This window comes from Cannabis sativa, chromosome 6 (assembly GCF_029168945.1).
Source record: "Cannabis sativa cultivar Pink pepper isolate KNU-18-1 chromosome 6, ASM2916894v1, whole genome shotgun sequence".
Taxonomy (NCBI): domain Eukaryota; kingdom Viridiplantae; phylum Streptophyta; class Magnoliopsida; order Rosales; family Cannabaceae; genus Cannabis; species Cannabis sativa.
This window is the reverse complement of record NC_083606.1, coordinates 75,450,957-75,473,670: the sequence shown is the minus strand read 5'-3', so window position 1 is coordinate 75,473,670 and position 22,714 is coordinate 75,450,957. Positions and strand designations below refer to the sequence as shown.

Sequence of the window (22,714 nt, the reverse complement as noted above, 5' to 3'; positions counted from 1 at the left end):
GTCAGCTAAAAGACTGAACAAGAATAAATCACTTAATTTAAGCAATTATCATTATTAAGATGTTGTAAATGAGAAGGGACACTATTCAAACTGGCAATTACAAGTAACTTGGTTGGTTTTCCTATTATTCCCTAATTCAATTCAAGCTTCACAATCATCTCCGAATTCTAGGTTGCTCATATATGAATCGGATTATTTCAGACTTGAATAATAGAACGAAGAGAGAAAGAAGAAGAAGAATAAAAAAAAATTACAGAACAAACAGCTTAACGCACAATCCCACCCCTAATCAAAATCCCATTTCTACCTCTAGATCAGCAACCTTTGGCAGACAGGAATTATTTATTTAATCACCAAAAAACCCATGTTTGCATTCATCTATCTCTGCGGGGGCTCCACTGTTCGAACATTTGCTCCTGTCATCCCTTCAATTCTGTCTTTGGTGATCTCCACAAAGTGACCTACTATTTCATGGAACTGCTTGAGTCCAGACAGAGGGAGAATGATTGAGGACCGATCAGAACCCGCAACCTGCAATTTTCACATCATCTTTTTAAACATCAAAACAGTCTTTTTAAGTAAAAGAATAAAACAAAAAAAAAAAAGAGAAAATCTGATATATTTAGGCCACACACCTCAGATATTCTTAGGAAATGACCTCTGTTATTGTTCCCAAGATCAAAGAAGAATCTTTTCTGATCCGCTCTGATCACTTTCGACACTCCCATATTACCAATTTCTTCCTGCGCTGGCAAATCTACAGATCGGTCCATGTTCAGTTCAGTGGTTGTGGCTGGCTGACTACTGTGCCCTGATATGAAACCAGCACCAACATCATCTGAAAGCCCAACAATACGTTCTGAAGATTCACCACTTTGCTGTTATTCAGGATGCAAGACCAGGCCAAAGGAGAAAATAACAATGAACTCATGAGACTCTTCACTTCTAAATAAAAAGGCAAAGCAAAGGAAACTGTTAATCGTATGAAAGACAGCTACCTGGTTGGGTAGTATAAAAAGCCTTGATGCTTCATTGATCTCAGCCAAGATGTTCCTAAATGCTGCCCACCCTTCATCTCTGGTGCTTCCAGCAGGAACAATGATAGTACTGCGGTTTCTGCTCACAGAAGCTTCGGACACCTGCAGAAACAACCAACTTCAGCAACTGAGAAGAGGAAGCTAAGACAATCAACGCAGCACAAGTTGGAGTCGTGTATTACATGTAAAGACCATCTAAATGTACTCAGTATTTGTGCTCATTGCAACATAATCTAGATCAAGAATAGAATATGTTTCCTCTTTGTATTTATTATACTGACATAAGACAATAATTGGAGTCACGAATTGAGGCATGTTCATAGTTCACTCCAAATGAATATGCTAAACCCAAAAGCAGAACATGAATTTAAAAGACATTTGAGTAGTAGGGAGGAAAAGTTTCAAAAAAGGGTCTCTGTGAGTGAGCAACTTAAGTCAACACAACAAATTCAAACCACACAAATGACTGCTTAACTTGGAATAACTGAAGAGAGACCTTCTTACACACACACACACACACATATATGTATTATGAAAAAGTGTACAGAGACCCCTGAATAAACACAGTACTTAAGAAGCAAGAATACATTTTCTTAAAGTGACGTGACAGTAGGAGTGTAACATAATAAATTTTCAAAATTTATTTGTTTCCCATTTATGAAACAATAATTAAGAATGTCTGAAAACACAACAGTTAAGCTCATAACTCCATTTATTATGACAGCATTACAGAAACAAAGAACCAAACCAAACAATTAAAAAGCTTTTCACCAATACAATAGGCAAAAACTGCATAAACATAAAGAAAACATGAATCCAATATATACATAACACACACATGTTATGCATTGAAGGAAAAGAAAAATGTTTGGTCCTTGTTTGATGAACTGTAGGATAGGACTTGCAGATATTCAATTACACTGTTCATCCATAGATTGATAAAAAAAATACACTCTTTTTCAGAATCAAAGGCTTTATTTCTCCTTTTTTGAAATGAATGACCAAAAAGTATATGAAGTACAACATTTATATATGTATATTTATATTACTAAATCCAATCCAATCCAATCCAACTGAAGCCATAGAAAAGTCAACCTATAGTCATGCACTGAACTGTACTTACATATCTACATAGTTTGAAAAAAAAAAGAACGATAAGGTCAACGCAGATAGCTTTACCTTGAGGAAACGACCTCTTCTGTTCTCACCGACGTCGAAGTAGAAAACCTGAGAAAAAGAGAGAGAAATCTATATAAAAAAAAAGAGAGAATTCGAACAAAGAACAAAGCTGAAAAAGAAGAAAAGGTAAAGATACCTTCGTATCGAGCTGCAATTCCTTGCTGAAAACATCCTGATCATCGGAATTGACATAGTAATTAAAGAGATCTAGAAACCAGGAGATGCCTGAGAAAGGAACGATGATAGTGGAGCGAGTAGCGGAGGTTTTCTCGGAAATCTTGAGATAGCGACCTCGAGGATTCTCTTTCAGATCGAAGTAGAACAGCTTGTGTTCGACTTGTAGAGTTTTGCAGAGTAACTCGACGTCATTCCCTCCTCCTCCTCCGCCGCCGGTAGAAGTAGACGCCGGAACAGGCGTAGTCGGCGGTGGTGCGCCTCCGGAATTGGCGTCCATTGAAGAATGAAAAGAATTGTGTGGAAATGAGTGAGTGAAGTCAGATCTGAGAGAGAAAGAAGAAGAAGAAGGGGTCAGATTGCAATTAATGGGAATTTGGAGGACTTGTTATGATAATATTCAAATAATTGATATACTAGAAGAACTAGAAGAAGAAGAAGAAAACTAATTAAGAGATAGAAAATTTTGACTAAGTCACTCAACTGTATCCGCAATCTCTTCTTACTCTTTTATTTTATTTTATTTTTCTATAAATTTTGATTTTTTTTAATTAATTATGAAATTTTATTCATAACAATTAGCTAAAATAATAATATACAATTCAATTAGTATATATCTCTCAGTCGAAAATACAATTAAGAGTCGCCTTTCTTAGATTGTTTGATAAGAAAATTAAAATAAAATCAACTGAAAAAGATATAGTATAACAATTAATTATATTATATTTAAATTTAATTTTATAACTTTTAATAAGTTCATTCACTTTATAACTTTTAATTTTAATTTTAGAATTATTATTAAGTGTCAATAATATCAAAGTATTATTTAAAAGTGATACTTTACAATTTATTAGTGATATTTTTTAAAAAAATTATTATTTTAAATTATATAAAATTTAATATTTAATTGGCAACAAGATAATCATATTTTAACATTTCTCTTAATTTCATGGTAAAGTAATAAGTTTTATTTTAAATTTATTTTTGAGTTAATAAAATGAGGAGAGAGAGAGTGTGTTTGTTAAGGGGTGGTGTCATGTCACATCAAAGTCCAATTGTGAAAGAAGGAAAAAAAAGAAAAAAGAAAAATTGATTGGAATGTGATTGTATAAGCAATATATTTTACAAGTTCCAAAGTCTGAGACTAAAAGACACTAAAAAGTAAAGTGCTCTTTGTGTGTATATATATAACATAACTAACTCACCAATCAAACCCATCTTTCAAAGATCATCCTTGGGCATTGTGCTTTCTTTCTTTCTTTCTTCTCTTTTTTTACTTTCTTTTTCACTAAAATCAAATCATTATTTGGTTTTGGTTCTTATTAGGAATGAGTATGGTCTGCCCTGCCCATACTATTATCTACTTTTCCTATAATTTTTTTACATTATTTATTGTCCTTCACTTCACTCCTCTTCAAAATGGATCAAAATTCTTTCCTTAGTTTCCAATTATCTACTATAATTGAAAATGATATAGTAACTAAACTATGGGGGCTATTAACCATATGTCACCACTTTAATATCCAAACTATAAATTATTTATTTTCCATTCATCTTTATGAATCTATTTGCTTAAAATTGACCCATCATTGGAAACATAAGTAAAGGTCCAATTTTTGTTTTTTAATAGTAATGTTATGGGCACCATAAGTATATGTTATCATAACTAGTACAAAATTAGTACAAATATGACAGTTGCATATTATTAACTTTGAAAATTGGTTAGCCATTAATGCTTCTCTCCATAATTAACAAATAGACTTTTTACATTGTTCTATTGAGATTATTCTCAACTTGCATAAACTAAAACAACCAATTTTTATAAAGAAAAACAAACTAAATAATTTAAACATGAACATATTATCGAAATCACTCAATTACCCTAAACTAAGGTTAGTTTGTGCGTTTAGAGGTAACAGTGTAATTACTAGTTAGTGTAATTACTAAGGTGGTAAGTATACAATCTAATAATTATGCTACAAGATGTATTTATATATAAAATGATAATTACATATGAATTTCTAATATCATATTTGACAAAATAGATAGTAATTACACAGTAAAATAATATTTTCTAGTAGTTTATATTTAAAATGAAAAGTTTACAGTAATTACACTCCATTCTCAGTGGGAGAGTGTAATTAGAACTCCTCAATTATCTCAAATTACATAATTACAGTGTAATTATAGTCAAACAAACATATTAAATTGTGTAATTACTTCTTATTACACACAAATCTAATTACAATGTAGTTTTCTAAACGCGCCCTAACATTTTTCTTTTCCAAAAGACAATTCATAGAATTAATGTGGTGAAAATTGATTCTAATTTTTGGGAAAGCAAAACAATAAATCGCATTTATTTTTATCATATAGATTTGGAATAACACATTATCACATCACATGCATAGACTAGGGATTACTAAAACCATAATTGTTTCATTCTAACTTGTGACTAATTACATAACTTCAAAATCAAACCTGTAAAAACAATAGCCCTATTTAATTTACAATAATTTTCAAAAGAGAGAAAAATAATAATGGGATCATGAACATGTAAGTGTTGTAAGGACTGCAAATGATATAATTTATATAATAAATTCTCCTCTAATAAGTCAATTTAATTAGTTTAAGTACACCTATTTAATCCAAACATAAAACAGATTATAATTAACTCATATCTATCTCTCTATCTCATTAAAATTATTAGTAAGATCAGCCTTGGAGTTATAGATAACTCAATTTATGATCATGTGTATGTAATTATATATATCTGTGTGTGTGTGGATTGTACTTGTTCATTATTATATAATTAAGTGAATGATATGCTACAAAAAGGATAATCAAATCGAATAAAATCTGATTAAAGAAAACAAGTTGGCATTGAATCCAACGAACTATTCAGTATTATAAAATTCACTAATTTGATATTATATTTATCTAATCATTGAGATTTAATAAAGCTTAAATCCCTATTATATTTTCTCTTTCTAAATATATATATACATTACATTTACACGTGTGACTAATCATGAACTGCATGCAAATTCAATCATCTAGTACTCATCATCCAACCCAGCCTGCCTATTTTATAATCATAATTCTTAATTATGTATGTGATAATTAAGCTTCAAGTACCCCATAATTAACCCAATATATATATATCTCTTTTTTTTCAAATAAAATAAAATAAAATAAAAATAGATAAAGTTTTAGAGAGAGAGAGTACACACCATTCATAATTCAGTTAAACGATGATAAACTGTTCCTTACCACTTTTAGAAAATATGCTAAATGATATCATACCCCATGTATATATTCATATATATATATACACAGAGAGAGAGAGAATATATATATATATAGAGAGAGAGAGAGAGTACACACCATTCATAATTCAGTTAAACGATGATAAACTGTTCCTTACCACTTTTAGAAAATATGCTAAATGATATCATACCCCATAAATGTCAAGTATGAAGGTATCTATATACCCTTTGGTAAGGACTGTATCTGATCATATATGGTAATAGCAAAAAATCTCAAAGATAAAACAAAACTAATTAATTAATTTTGATATTGTAATAATCAATGGTTAGAAAGAAGTACCTGTAAATTGGTAATGATGAGAAGTAGAGAAGCGAATAGAGATGATGATGATGATGAAGATGAGCAGAAAGAAACATGTAGCCAAGGCCAACTTGCCAACTAATACCAATTATATTCACTCTATAATACAAACTAATGAGTGAAAATAACAAAGAGGCTATCGGCAAGTCATCCTTGGCTGCACATTGCACTCTACAAGCTATACAACACATACAGACAGACAGAGACAGAGAGAGAGAGAGAGAAAAAGAGAAAGATGTAGTTACAATATATACCAAAATAGAGACCTATATATACACATTTATATGTAGAAGAATTAATAAGTATATGTAGTACTAATTAATCCCAATCCTCCATGTGATTATTTTAGATGGCTAGATGGGCAATACCATTATAGAAGCCAGGTGATATTAATGATAGTGATAAGGACAAGTCCTTATAAATTACACTCACTCACTGCTGCAGCACATCACAGATACATACAATAATAATAATAATAATAATAATAATAATAATAATAATAATAATAAATAATAACAATAAAGGGACAAGGCATCCTTACATCTACCCTTCTTCATTTCTATATCTGTATATATTATTCATAAATTCTAATATGCTTAATCTTATTATCATCTCCTTTATAAATATATATATACTTAATATGTATTAATATAACATCCACATACCTGATTAAGGAAGCTTCATTAATACTATGTAAAGAGAGAGAAAGAAAGATATAAGAGAGTGTAAACAAAATAATAAACCAGAAACTATGGTTATTATGCTATGGGAATATTGTACATGAAGGCAGTGCCTACTTCTATTATTGCAGAAAAAAAATATCAAAATAACTAAAATAATTGATATATGCTGATCACATTCACGTGCAATTCCCTGCAACAGACTAACTCTACAGCTACTCAAAAGAGCATAAATATAAATAGACAAATAAAATGTTTACATTAGAGTAAGGGTCATAAGAGATGGAGAAGAGAATCTTATGTCTAGATGAGCGGAGATTAAAAATTAGGTAGACATAATATATATATATATTTATATATATATATACATATACTAGCAAAAAAGCTTCTTGCGACACGTATACTAAATTTTATTAATTTTTTTCTAATTATTCGAAAAAATATACAATATAAAAATTAAAAAAAAAGTATTATTAATTATTAGGTGAGATTATATAATCACAGACTATCTAAAATATTATATTTTATATCATTGCCAATTAAAAGCTGAATACCGAATGCAATATATTAGTGTTTAAGAAAGCTTAATGATTTAAATATGTTTTAAGTTAATCCAAAAATTTTTAAGATTAATTTTTTATTTTCTAACGATTTTGTTCCAATACTTAAAGAAGAAAACATTACTTAAACGTTGGATGTAAGATAAAAAGAAAATTAAAAATCAAACTCTAAATTATTGATAATTGAAGAAAGCATTTGTCTAAAAATTGTAGATAAGAAAACTAATGATAATATCTATGATTTCAATCTCATTTTGCTTCGATAGAGACAATAGTGTAATTTTTGTATTTTACACTTTTCATTCTAGCCGGGTCCGCATATATTTGGATTGTTTATTTTTTCGTTGATAAATTGAATATGGTAGTGTCGACAAAAAGTGAAAACCATATTTAACAAAAAGTGAAAACCATGTTTAACAAAAAGTGATAGTATTCTATAACAAAATACTATTAAATTATTTTAAAATACTATATTTTATTAAAATAAAATTCTATGCGATTAAAATTTCATATTTATCTTTACTCAAAAAGAAAAAAAAATTGATAAAAAAGAAAAAAAAATGAAAAGTTTCTATTATTATCTCCAATTTTCTGTGATGTGCAAAAAATTGGTCTCTTCTTTCTTCCATATTCTTCTTTATTTTTTGTATATTGTGTTCGTTAACATATATGTAAATTATTACGTAACTTTAAAAACTTTACTCCCGGCAACTAATGCATATGCCGAGCATTTAGAATCATTTATCGTCGTAAATTTTGTTAGGTTTTTTTCACATCGATGCTTGGTTTTAAACTTTGATAAAGTCACGCTTCTTTTTTGAACATCGTCGTTATTATTACTTATATAATTTGATTTAAAAAAAAGAATGGATTGAATATTATATGCTGATCCTACGTAATGTCCAAATTGTAATAGAAAAGTGAATACAATAAATAATCAAGAAAACCTAATCGTAGATGTACAACAGCAAAAACTCAATCGTATTTTTTTTTGGATTGAATGGGATTTATTTTGTTTATTTTATTATATATAAATGAAAAGTGACCCATGAATTTCTCATAAACCATTTTATTTTTAATGATACACCATTTTATTTTTAATATAAATAAAAAGTAAATACCGAATGCAGTATATTAGTGTTTAAAAAGCCTTGATAATTTAAATATGTTCTTAAGTTAATCCAACAATAAACTAAAAATTGATGTTCAAATACTTAAGGAAACACAATGTGTAAGATAAAAAGAAAATTAAAAAATTAATTTCTAAATTGTTGATAATTGAAGATAACATTCTCATTCGACAGATTCACAAGATAATTTTTTATTTTGTGACTTTTCATTCTAACCGAGTCTCGTATATAATCGTATTCCATTTTTTTTTTGGTAAAAAAAAAATTCCATATATAATTCGTTCTTTTTCCGATCTCTCTCAATGTAATTTAATCAACAAAATATATAAGTTCAATTTATTTTATATATATATTTTTAATTTCTGTAGTTATAGTTGTGATTATATATAGCATCAATGTTAAAACCCAACAAATATTAATAGAATTTAAGTTTTATTATTATTTTATAATATATAAATAATATTTTATTATTTTATTAAATAAAAATAATAAAGTCACCTACAATTCTCTATAAACCAAGTTAATTTCGCTATATGTACACACTTTATATAATGTATATATGACTGCTTTCCAAAATGTCTGAGAATAAAAACATTGTAGATGTGGAGTTCTAGGGAAGAGAGTAATTGGGGTACAAATATCAAGGTAAAAAAAAATCTCACCATTTTTAAACTATTTCAACAATCACACTAGGATTCCCTTCCTCTCTGTCTCTGTCTCCAATTGAACTTTTCTTTGTAATGGCATATGGCATCTTGTGTTGTTTCTTCTATAAAGGACAAATATTTTTGTCTTCACAAGTCAGAACTTAAGTGGTAAGGAATGATCGTATCAAAAACAAAAACAAAAACAAAAACAAAACTGTTTTATTAAAATAAAATAAGAAGGATTGCCTAAGAGGGTAAAATTTGGGGAGTGGTGGAACTTGGTAGCTAGCTAATAATAACAAGTGTAGGTGGGGTTTTTGATCAGAAAACACAAAGATTACTCATGGATTCTCTCTGCCCTTATCCCTACAAGTGGTTGGATGGGGTGGGGTCTCTTGTCATTGTAGCAGCAGAGCACCACATTAATGAAAAGAAAGAAAGAAAAATATATCACAGAACAACAACTCAACTAGATCATCTTCAATCACAGCTACTATTATCTCCAAAAAGTGAACAATAATTCTCAGTAGGGCCCTTTATTATGTAACAAATGATATAAAATAAGAGGGTAGGTAGCTTGTTTGGACCTGTTAGCTGGGGTTTTATATAACTATGGCCAAAGTAATAAATAGAATTACAAACAAAGAACAACCCAGCATGGAGACCTAAAAGATATCATATTGCATTATTTCTATTGAAAAGAAGAAAAGGGGAAAAAAAACAAAGCTTCTGAGCAAGATAACAAAATCATTACAAAAGGGTATCTCTATCTCCCACCCATTGGAACTATAAAACAAGCATCATCTAGTTTACCAATGCCTTGAATTGAGCACTTGTGCTTCTGAAAGCGATAGATATACTACAAATTAAGAGTCTTGAGGTGTCTCGAATCTTGTTGGAGTATCGATTCCCATCATGCAGCAAATGCCGGATATTAGGATTATAAGCAAAACAATGCCCTGAAAGAATCACAAAGTTAAACACCATTAGAATTTTACTACAAAATTAATGATGGAAACATGAAGCTCAGCTAAGATTCAGCATAACAACGTCTATACATGTACGTATGTGGGGACAGAAAACAAGAAAAGGGTTAACTTGCCAAAGGAAAATAAGAGTAATGGTCAGTTTTTAATGGTTCCTACAGATTTAAAAAATTCAAACTCTTCTTGGGATGACCGCATTTACCAAGAAAAAACAGGATGATATGGATGCTGACACCCATCACCCACACACATACAACCAAGTGAGAACACCTAATAAAACTAAGAAAAGATTTTCCAAGCTGAAATGATTTGCAGAAATAATTTAAACCATTTATACACTCCAAATAAGTAAATACATAATTAGAATAACAAAAACAACCACCAAACTGCAAAGGGAAGATCAAAGGTATCGAAATAAAACTAGACAAATAAAGGATCACAGTAAGCATAATTTAGTTTCAAGAAAAGCATGCTAACTTAAGAGTTTCGGCTGATGAATTGGATTTTGATATAGCAGAAATTGTGTAGGCATTCAAACAGGAATAGAAGATGGTCATATAAAACTCAGAACTTACCACTAGAAGTCCCTCCAAAAGTGATGATTTGATCTTGCAAACTTCACCACAGATTGTAGAATTGGTGCCTTCAGCCAAAAACCTTTCTACATCCCGAGACAATGGATATTGAATAGACTTAGAGGGCTCTGAAACATATAGAACTGAGTATTTTTCCCCAGACTGATCCATGGAACCAACAAGCTTGCCAAAAGTTTCAGCTGCACATTTAGTCAAAATACTTGGTAAGACAAGTTACCTTAGACCGGAATGTAATATTGCATAGCCCAAATTAAGATACAATCGCGTGATCAATCGATCAATAAACAAACAGATCTACTCAAATACAAAATAACATACTCTCTGAATCTGATTTGTGAGCACTATCCAAAGAGTTAGACTCTTCATGGCAGAACACGAGCACATTTGCTTCTCCATTTGCTTTCTTTTCTGCCCTTGAACTCAGGTAATCCTATTTCATTCATAGAGGAAAGAAAAAGACATCAAATATTTATCTTACACCTTAACATTAGCAGTATACGATCTCATATACCATAGTCAAAAACATTTACATGAACAGACTGCACATTCGCAAGTCTTTTAAAATTTCCATCCGGTAGGGAGCATGACTCCGAGACAACAATATTACCCAAATTAATGTTGTTTCCACAAGTCTCAGTAACTCCTTGTATCAATGAATCGACCATTGACTCCTCTGTTGTAGCAATGTAAGGGTATGCAGTGGAGAAATTAGATTTCGTAAAGGACACCTATTCAAGAATGAAGAGCATGGCATGGTAGCTGTTAAAGAAAATCTGTTGATATCCAAAATCGGCAATAGAATAACTAAAGAAGTGGGCAAGAATGCGTTTTTTGTTACCTTGAGAAAGTCTACAAAATCTTTGTCTGCATTGGAGTTTGCATAAAGATCAGAAGACCGTAGCTGCAGAAATCAAAGTGAATAATATCAACAACAACAAAACCAATATATTGTTCTGCTAAAATGAGTTTGTATTGAATTTTTCTGTTCAAGACTTTTACTTTTTGGATTAGTATGTACAATAATTATGCTAAAATGAGTGCAATTCTTCTAAATTGTTCTTAATACAATGTTCTGTACCTCCTAGTCTATAAACTAAATATGTAGTTGTAGTAAGCAAGAAAAAGCTTTCAAATATCAAAGCTCAATTTAGTACATGATTAAAAAAAAAAGTAAAGCTATGGAATTGATTGAGTATTACAGAGTTCATAATAAGATGATAATTTATATATTCAGCAAACGTGGGGCCCAAAGACAATTATTTTTGGGAAAATTACATAAACTACAATTTTTGGTAAAAAAATTTACACTTTTACGTTCAAAGTTTCTTTTTTATATTTTTACGGTATTCCAAAGGACACAAGAAAACCACATGAAAGTTTTAAGAAAACAATGATAATCAACGTAAAAAATAATATAGAAAAATAACAAAAGTACAACATAAAAATACAATAAAACACCGTATTTTATGTAAATAAAATTTTAAAAACTGTAAAAATGTTTAAAATTCCGTACAACCGTATTTTTATAATTTTTTGGTTGTTTTTGTGTTTTTTTGAAATAATCCTGTCATTTTTTTGAAAAAGAGAACCAGGCCCAAAGACAATCTTGGTGATGGGTGTATTTGAATTTATATATGAAACTGCAATATGGTGTGTATGATGAATCCGCTATATGGGTTTGTAATGAACTTTTCTGTTCATGACTGTTAGAGTATGTTTGGAAGTTAGGTTTTGGTGAAAAAAGAAAAAGAGAGGATAAATGTAGGAAAAAAATAATCAATTTTTCAAGATTGATATAGAAAATTTTGTTGAACTGAGTATTTTTCTATACAGTTTTTCTTTCCATACCAAATATGACAATTTATTATTTTTTATTTTCCACTTTTTTTCATATCTTTTTCTTTCCTCATCAAAATCTATCTTCTAAACATAGTCTTAATTTTGGAATTAGTAATATTATGTACAATAATTATGCTAAAATGAGTGCATTTCTTCTAAATTGTCCATAAACTAAATATGTAGTTGTAGTAAGCAAGAAAAAGCTTTCAAATATCAAAGCTCAATTTAGTACATGATTACAAAAAAGTAGAACTATGGAATTGATTGAGTATTACAGAGTTCATAATAAGATGATAATTTATACATTCAGCAAACGTGAGGCCCAAAGACAATCTTGGTGATGGGTGTATTTGAATTTATACATGAATCTGCTAAATGGTGAATTTTCCTGTTCAAGACTTTAATTTTCGGATTAGCATAGTATGTATCTCCTAATTAGGCCCAAAGACAAGCTTTTACTTCTAAAGTGTTCTTAATGCATTGGTCTGTATCTCCTAGTCCATAAACTAAATATGTATGCAGTTGTAGTAAGCAAGAAAAAGCTTTCAAATTTCAAAGCTCAATTTATTACATGATTAAAAAAAAGTAAAGCTATGGAATTTAATTTACCTGTGAACCAACAAAGATAAGAGCCAGATCCAAAGGTTGCTCAACTTGATCTTCTGAGCACTAATGAAAAGAAAAAGAAAAAAAAAAACTTAAAATTCAAAATCAACATGTCGAATTGTGAGTGATAACAGTGATTAAATCCAATAAACTAACTAACCAGTAAGTGTGACCATCCAGCTTGGGAGAGAAGGGACTTAGCCAGATCCTTTGGAGAAAGAGTCTGATAATTTACAGATGACGAAGACGACGACGACGATGATGATGATGGATTAACCCTGCGAATGTGATAATAGTTTAATTGATCATACAATTGGTAGAAAGATAAAATAATGATTGGTAAGGAAAAATACCAGAGGAAAGCAGGGACAGTTGAGGATGATGATCCAGATGGAATCAAAGCTGAAAGAAGCAACGAGAAGAGCAGCAGTGCCATTGCTACCACAGGAGACTGATAATTCATCTTCAATTGTTGAAAACGAAGATCAAACTCAGATCTCCAATGGTGGATGGAGACAGAGAAGAACTGAGATGAGATTTTTGATTTGGGGACGAAGGAGCCAACTTCCAATTGGACCAATTCCATTCATTTGGGCCACTTTCATGGGCCCTTTCCCAATGCGGCCCATATTTAGAAGAATCCTTCTTTTTTTTTTTTACTGAAATTTGCTGTATAATCAAAGTACAAATCCCATAATAAAATAGCATGAAGACCAGTTTGGAAATAAAATGATGACCTGAAAAAGAACAAGTAATATAGTCTTGTTAGCAAATCGTTTAACAAAATAAATAAAGATATTATTTAAAGAAAAAATTAGACGTTTATAATTAGAAATAATCAACTCAAATAGAGAAGCCATTTGAAGAGTATGAAGGGTTGCATAAACAACTACTTGACAATCAATTTCAATAATAATTTGAGATAGATGCCGATGCTTGATTCAGCTAAAAACTTCTTTGACACCACAACTTTTGCCATAGCCCAACTCGACAATAATTTTAAATCAACTTCAATGACATTTCCTCCATGGTCACGAGCTACCCAATCAATTCCAAAACTAATCTCATTAACAACAGAAGCATCCACATTGATCTTAATCATATTTTTAATAAGTAAAATCCAATGTTCGTTACTAACAGCAGAGGAAAAGGTAGACTCTCCTACAATAGTAATCTTTCTTTTCATAACAAACTAAGAAATATACACACGGAAATTGTGTTGCTATATTGGGCAGGGTCGGTCTAAGCTTTAAGCAGTTTGGACCATTATACAAAGCCCCTCATTTTTAAAGATCTATTTTTTTTTTTGAAAGAAAAAGCTTTTTTATTATTATACATACATAAAAAAATTATAAAAAAACTAGAAATAGAATTGTGGTCTTATTAAATATGATTTTTTTTTATTTTTTATTTATAAAAAATATAATTTTAATCTTTTGTACAAAATTTTAAATGTTTGGATTGACCCTGATATTAAGTACTAGAAAATTCACATTCTTTAACTTCAATATGAGTCCCTCACTAATTTTTTTTCAATATATTAATATAAGTATTCTTCTTTTAATCCCATTTCCAACCAACAAAGTCAAGGTTTATATATATAATATAAGTATATGAACATTTTCAATGGTAAAAATTGGGTAGAAGAAAAATGAAACTTTGTTTGTTGCATAACTCAAATTGTCAAATGGGTTAATATGAGATCTTGCTTCTCTCATAGCTAGCTAGTGTCTCCTTTAAGGAATAGTTAATTGAAAGTGATTTTAGTTAATTTATCCATACGATATTGTTGTGCTCATTTCTACTACAAAATCACATCATCACTACTTGGTTGAGTTATTTTAATAGTGTAAACTTACATAACATGACTTGACTTGTGTGTTATATTCGTTAGTGTTTATGCATGGCTGTTGTGTAGTCGACAGTGTATAACATGTTTAAGGTGTTAAATTATGTCGGTTTTAGATTAAAGCGCGCTAGACTTGTGTTTAGGGTCCTCTCATTTTAGAGACCTAAATAAAAAAATATACATAGTTTTTTTAATAATTTTTAAAAATACTATTTATTCTTATAATAAAAGCCTAATTTTTTCTTAAGGCTTATTTCAATTCAGGGTCAACCCCGGTGTTAGACTTAAATACAACATGGACTCATTTAGTAGGTTTGTATAAGGATCGTATTATATCAAATAACAAATAACATTATATTTGGATAAAATATTGTATTGTATTAATTATTACGACCATAAATTTTAATACATTGTATGTTGTATTATTTAATACATTACAAATGACATCTATTAGCTTGATAAAGGGTTTCGGGTTTGGGACTCTAGCCCCAAACCCTGCCCTAGTCCTGAACCCTAGACCTGATCCTGATCCTAGACCTGAACCCCGAACTCGAACCCAGCCCTGGCTTTGGACCTGGTCCTAATTTCACTGTGATCTCCTGCCCTGCCTAATTGACCCGAGCCCAACCCCGACTTGGACTCATTTCTAGCCCTGCATCACAGCCAACCCTAAACTTGAACCCAGCCCTAGTCCTAGTCTCGGCCCTTGGCCCAGTCTCGACCCTAAACCCCGAGCCAATCTTGGAGCCGAACCCGACCCCAGTCTCGAGCCCAGTTCCAACCCTAAACCCCGGACTCGACCCCTGACCTTGGACCCGAACCCCGACGTAGCCTCGGACCCCAAACTGGACCCTAACCCCGAACCCCAACCTAAACTTGGATCTCGACCCCAACTCGGCCCCGATCTCAAACCCGAATGCGGACCCCGGCTTAGATGGGAGTCGAAGTTGGGGTTGAGATTATGATAAATATAATATAATTGTACACAACCTATTCATAAAAGTCAATACCAAACATAATATTATATGATAAATAATATTAATATAATCCAATACAACAAAATATATTTCTCTATAATTTAATTACTTAGATACTTCGAAGGAGATATATAATATATAGTGAATAACTTGAATAGGGAGATAAATAACTATTATCATCACTTGTGAGTTGTGATCTCTTTACTTTATACATAATCATATAAGTGTGGAATCCGTGTATAAGTCTACATGTACAAGGCAATTTTAATGTATATGTTGCTCTGCCAACATCATATTAACTTATTCATTTACTATATTATGTCGTTGACATGTCTTAGTACCAATAAATTCTTTTTATTTTTGATCTTAATTAGTATAAAACTATAGCTAGGGCAATGTCTCCCATTTATTACTTTTTAGTACCTAGCTATATACTACAATATATATATATATGTGTATAATATATATACATAGCTAGGTTTTGGACCATATAGATATACCCATATTGATCATAATTATGAGTTTTTTGAAATTTAGTATAAACAAATTAAAGGCCTTTTATGTAAGGATGTACGTACTTGAATATATATATACATATAGTGCAACAAGCACTCAAAGTCAATAACACCATATACAAAAGAGAGGTTGGATATAATAAATCATTCATTGCTATTATTAATTAGTCACCTCTCTCTCTCTCTCTATATTGTGTATTATATACTCTTTAATTAATTGTACTAGCTTTACAAGAGGTTAGTTTCACACTAAATGAATGCCCATAATATTTCTTCACCTATTCTTACTTAGAGTATCATTTTTGGTATCACTACTACAAATTGTACTTTTGGTGTCAGTTTTAAACTGACACTTATACTTGTGAGTTGTGATCTCACTTTATCGACACCTATATTTTTAGTGCCTAATCCATGTAACCGACACCTATTTCACAAGGGAATTTTGATTTTATATGCTTAAAAAATTAAAAAATTTTATAATTAAACCAAAAATTTAAACCCTAAAAAAACTATACCTTTTTTTTCAAAACCTCAAAAATACCCCCCTCACAATTCTCTCTCTCTGCATCATCTCTCTCTCTCCATCTCACCCCAACCGCCCACCCTCACCACCACCTCCGACCTCCATCCTCCGACCTCCGACCCTCACCGCCACTGACCACCCGCACCAACACCCCGACCCAGCCCCCACTCTCTCGACCGTCCAAAAATCGCTCCCCGAAACCCACTCTCTCTTCCTCTCTCTCTCGAAATCGCAAAAAAAAAAAAAAAAAGAAATGGTCCCAGTCCGATGGTCACCATGGGTCCGATGGGGTCCGACCAATCGACCCATCGACCCATGGTCCGACCATCGACCCGGGACCATTTTTCTCTCAAAAACGCAAAAAAATGGTCCTGTGTTCCGATGGATATAATGGGTCCGATTCATTGCTATTATCGACCCATGGTCCGACCATCGACCCGGGACCATTTTTTTTTTCTCGCGATTTCGTAGAGGAAGAGAAAGGTTTTCGGGTGCGATTTTTGGGCGGTCCGAAATGAGAGTGGGGCCGGGCTCTGGTATTTCGGTTCCTGGAGGTGGTGGTGAGGGTCGAGGTGGTGGTGAGGGTGGGCTACTGGGATGTGAGATAGAGAGAGAGAGAGATGATGCAGAGAGAGAGAGAATCGTGAGGGGGTATTTGTCAGTTTGAAAAAAAAAGTATAGTTTTTTTATGGTTTAAGTTTTTGGTATAATAATAAATTTTTTTAATTATTTAAGCATATAAAATCAAAATTCCCTTCCACAATTACAAAAAGTCAAATATTTAGTATCGGTTCTAATATAAAATATATTATATAAAAAAAGTTACATTTTTTTTTTTAAAAAATAGTCTTATTAAAACCTCCATAATAAACCCAGTAAAAAAACCCTCACAAGAAAAAAGAGTGTCAAAAATATCATTGATTAATTTATGTTAACCTAAATCAGGCGAGTAATTAATACAATCAAAACTACCAGACCAACAAATAAAGTGACCATCTAGAGTAAAAGCAAATTTAGCCAGAGCATGAGTTACACTATTAGACAAACAACAACAAACTTATTACAACACTCAATAATATCTCTAACAATACACCATAAATAAAAATGATCAATAATATATTAATTGAATGGCAAAAATGACAGAGAGACACAATCAAGTGACCATACCCCAAATGAAGACATAAACCCAATCTTGCAAGAATTGCAAGAGCTTCAACCATGACTGGTTGAAAAAGGCCATCAATCAAAACACAAAGTTCCAGAAGCTTTAGCCAATCCGAAACACTCTCAAAATTGCACCTATACCATGCTTTAGAAGTAACAGATGAAAAACTAGCGTTATAATTTACCTTCAAATAACTAGCAGTAGGGGCTAATAAGCAAGATTAGGTACTACACGACCCAACAAGAGAAGTAGGAACATAATCTCGCTTATTAGTCCCTTAAAATTGATAAAGATATTCAATACTCCAATCAACCACCATAAAATCTTAATTTATAGTAAAAGTTTAGCCAACTATTACAAAGTCTACTATCTTTCTTGTTTCTTATTATTTTCATTTCCCAAAGGTAGTAATTTCTTTTTTAACAATTTTTGAAATAATACTCGTTTTTTATAAAACTCTTTAATACTAGTTTTACAAGGTTAGTTATAGATTGTAAATGCCCATAATATCTTTCCACCTATTCTTACTTAAGATAATTTTTTGTACATATATAAAGAGAGAGTTAAGTAAAGTATATACATATAAAATAAAATCTAATTTTTTTATGTGTTTAAACTTTAATGCTCACAATATATATATATCCTTTCCCATTCCTCCAAATAAATACATCATTCATTCCATCTTACTAATATATATATATATATAATACATATAATAGAGAATATTGAGCCCATAAAATATAAAGAGACTTGTGAAACCTTTCATTGTACCTTCTCTATCTTGTGATTGTTATTAAAGACTACACATCATATCATATCATAATCTAGTGTGTGTGTGTGTCTTGTCTCCCACCGCTCTTCATTCAAACTACTCTAACCTATATCACATTTTTCTTTCTAAAACTCACAAGACTATTTCACAATTTTCTTTTCTTTTCTTCTATTGGTATATATATCCACATATATATAAACATATCATCATCATTATCCTCTAAATATTATTTCATTTTCATGCATATATTGAATAGCATGCCTTGATAATATTATTATTATGATGAAAGACCTTTCCTTATTCTTAGTGAAAAATTCATTAGGAGGAAAGATGAGAAAAGGATTCCGGTCAACTTTTTGCAACGGCGACGACTCCACATCCACCCTCGACCGCCACCTTCTTCCTCCTCCTCCACCTTCTGATCATCATCTTCCTCTTCCTCTTCCTCTTCTCCAACATGATCATAATCATAATCAAGTTGGAACCTTAGAAGAGATGATTCTCAAACTAGAGTTAGAAGAAGAGAAAGCAAGAAAATATTCCACCACTACTACTAATAACCGCGAACATGGTATTAACCATGGTCGCAAAATGTCTTATTGTAACAACAACAACAATAGCTCAGATATACTCATGTCAGCGAGAAATGCTGCCATGAGTCAGTATCCGAGATTCTCCCTTGATGGGAAGGATGCTATGTACCGATCTTCCTTCAGAAACAACGATAATAATATGAAGATGATGGAATTAGAGCAAGGAAGGAGATCGGTGTGTTGTGGTGAGCTCAAAAGGCTTAGGGGGAGACTACTCGGCCTAGGGGGAGGCGGTGGGGGGCTTGTGCTGCCTCCCACGTTGGCTGGAGAGAGCGTTGTGTGGTGTAAGCCGGGAGTTGTGGCGAAACTTATGGGATTGGATGCAATGCCAATGCCTGTGAAGAGGAGGAGTATTGTTAAGCAAGAGGAGATCATAATGGACGGTGTTGATCGTCATCAACATCATCATCATCATCATCATCGTGTGGATATAATGGACGGTGGTGATGAAAAGGAGATGTTGTTTAAGATGAGATCTAACAATAATAATAAGAAGAAAAGTAGTTATAACAATAATAATGGTTATAACTGTAATAATAACAACAATAATAATGTTATGATGAAACCCGTGATGGAAGTACACTCCGGTGGTGGTGGCGGCAGTGGACGCCGGCGTTTTCATTAAATGATTGATATTATTATTCTTATTATCTAATTTATTATTAATTAATTAATATATATTGGTTATGTGATGAAAGAAATTCACAAAATTAATTATTAGATATTTAATTTTGTTTTATTTTTGTAATATATGTATTATGGTATATAGATATATGTATACTGATTTTTTTTATGTATCTATACAATTTCAGAAATTATTATTGCTAGCTATATATCTGTTTATTTAGTGATATGTCGAATAATATAATTAATTTAGTGTGATTGTATTTGATATTTTGTATGCACGAGATGAAAGAGGGCTAGCTTTTTCTTTCTTTTTTAATTATTATGTATTAAAAATTGGGCATAAAATTTGGATTATACATAATAAAGGTATATCTGCCTCTCCAACTGTTTATTGGTGGCCAATATTAAACTTTACTTGCACCAAACAAATCAATGCCCAATTTATAATAGGAATTTTTATATATATTAATTACATAACCACTACATTTTGAAAAAAAGAAAAAAAAGTTACATATAACCTCTACATATATATGCATTTAATTATTAGAATAATAGTATAACTGATTTGATATTAGGTGCTACTGCTAGTTAGTAATTAGTGAGTTTGTTTGAAAAAAGGCAATCGGCAATTAAAATTGAATGTAATTTAGAGTAGTTATAAAATTTGAAGTACTGTTAGTTTGTTTGTTTAATCAAATAATTACAAAATAATTATGTAATTGGAGATTTTTTTTTTTTGGATAAGTAACTAATGATAATGATGATAACACAAGCAGAAGTACTCATCACAATAATTATAACTCCCACGCACGTACGCATATATATATAGATATTTCAATTCCATTATATATAGTTACACACCTTCATATTTATATATACATTATAATAATACATGATATATATATATGCACTACCAGGACAGTTTGTAAAGGAACTAACTTTTGATTAATTAATCATCTGAACAACTGAATTAACAAGATTATTGATCTCACTCTACAACCCAAAAATGAAGAGAGGATATATAATCATACATTATATATATATATGTTCGGACTTTAATTATTATAACACTTTACTAAGCTGTAAAGCTTCTATATATAATACATGTATATATATATAACATAGCAGACAATTAAACCACATAATTAAGTACAGCTATATATATATATATATAGAGATATATCCTAGCTAGCTAGCTATAGCTACCATCATCATCATAATCTTCATCACTAATACATTAATTAATTACTCTTATCCAATTTTTTAATTAATTTTCATTCCAATAAAAAGAGCTCTCAAAGCTACCTTTGTATTTTTCTCTTTGTTGCAACAATTTTTCTATTTTTTTATTGTGAGTTATGAGAAGCAATTGATCTCTCTAACTAGTGTGCCAGATCAAGCAAAACATATAACTGATTAATTAATAAAGATAAATAATTTAATATCAAATCTAACTTATTATTATAAAAAGTTGTTAATTATATAAATTTATGAGTCGAGCTTCAACGCGCATCATACCAAAACTTTTTATAATAGTATGTTGTACATGTATAAATTATCAGTAAATCTCTCTTCTCATTTATAGGTATAACACTAACTAGACAATTAATATTATTGAAAACTAACCTTTCAAAAAAAAAAATATATATATATATTATTGAAAACTAAGAGAATCTCCAAACATACACTAAATTTAGTATTACACTATTACTAAATTTAGCGTCAAAAAATATTTTTACTCCAACCACAACACTAGAAATTACACTAAGAAAATATTCTTTATCATTATATTAATTTTTTAATAAAATAAAAAAATTAATAACATATTAATTAGCAAAAATTACAATAATTGTTATATTTAATTATTAATTTAAATAAATTTACTAATTAGATTAAAGATAATAATACTGTAAAATTGGCGAAACTCTATAAACTAAAATATCATATTGCAGTAACATAAATATTACATTACTAGAGAATAAATATTATATTCGAAAGCAATTACATTAAATTAAATCAAACCAATAATTACAAAAAAATATTATAAGGTGCTTTTACAATGCATCCCTCTAAATAAAAGAGTCACGTGAGAGAAAGTTCGAATTTTATTTTCGGCGTGTTCAATTTTTCTATAAATTTTTTAAAATTTTGCAGGATGACTTAAATAACTTTAATGTACACGACCATAAAAAAAAAACTAAAAAAGTCTCTCGAATGTCAAAACAAGTTGGAGTATATCAGTACGCTACTTTTAAAGAAGTGCATTGTTTTCGACATGTTAATTTTTTCTAAATTTTTCAAAATTTTGTAAAATTCTTAAATAACTATAATATACACGACTATATAAAAATAGACTAAAACAATTTGTCGGGTGCCGAAATAAATATGAATAGATTTATACATCACTTTTAAAAATATGCATTGTAAAATTTTCCAAAAAGTAATTCTTAACTTTATAAATATAGTAATATAAATATATATAAATATTAATTAAATTATATATATAATATATATATGCAGTGTCTACAGTGCACATATGCTGTGCACTGTAGACAAAACTTCAAAATGCTGCGTGAAATGCAACCTCCTTGGACCAATATATTCACGGCATATATGAAAATATATCGTC

The 22,714-nt window shown here is 30.5% G+C and overlaps 3 protein-coding genes across 4 annotated transcripts; 1 reads left to right on the top strand and 2 right to left on the bottom strand.

Annotated features, from left to right (window-relative positions):
* Positions 1–24: 24 nt before the first annotated feature.
* LOC115697817 (transcription factor Pur-alpha 1) lies at positions 25–6,260 on the bottom strand. Of its 2 annotated transcripts, none has more exons than XM_030624951.2 (6): positions 6,000–6,260; positions 2,353–2,716; positions 2,217–2,264; positions 999–1,139; positions 636–878; positions 25–531 (listed from the first exon to the last, which is right to left on the bottom strand). In XM_030624951.2, exons 1-6 carry the CDS (start codon positions 6,209–6,211, stop codon positions 379–381), a joined length of 1,161 nt encoding a protein of 386 aa, XP_030480811.1. In that variant the 5' UTR covers positions 6,212–6,260; the 3' UTR covers positions 25–378. The 2 variants fall into 2 exon arrangements, with proteins under 2 accessions (XP_030480811.1, XP_060973662.1); XM_061117679.1 differs by lacking the exon at positions 6,000–6,260 and adding an exon at positions 2,875–2,888.
* A 3,287-nt stretch (positions 6,261–9,547) lies between these two features.
* On the bottom strand, positions 9,548–13,718 carry LOC115697818 (uncharacterized). Its single transcript, XM_030624952.2, has 8 exons — positions 13,418–13,718; positions 13,225–13,342; positions 13,068–13,127; positions 11,458–11,520; positions 11,150–11,347; positions 10,938–11,049; positions 10,599–10,798; positions 9,548–9,996 (listed from the first exon to the last, which is right to left on the bottom strand). Exons 1-8 carry the CDS (start codon positions 13,648–13,650, stop codon positions 9,904–9,906), a joined length of 1,077 nt encoding a protein of 358 aa, XP_030480812.2. The 5' UTR covers positions 13,651–13,718; the 3' UTR covers positions 9,548–9,903.
* Positions 13,719–18,822: 5,104 nt separating this feature from the next.
* LOC115724740 (uncharacterized) lies at positions 18,823–20,348 on the top strand. Its single transcript, XM_030654074.2, has one exon. It carries the CDS (start codon positions 19,145–19,147, stop codon positions 20,081–20,083), a length of 939 nt encoding a protein of 312 aa, XP_030509934.2. The 5' UTR covers positions 18,823–19,144; the 3' UTR covers positions 20,084–20,348.
* The last annotated feature ends 2,366 nt before the right edge of the window (positions 20,349–22,714 follow it).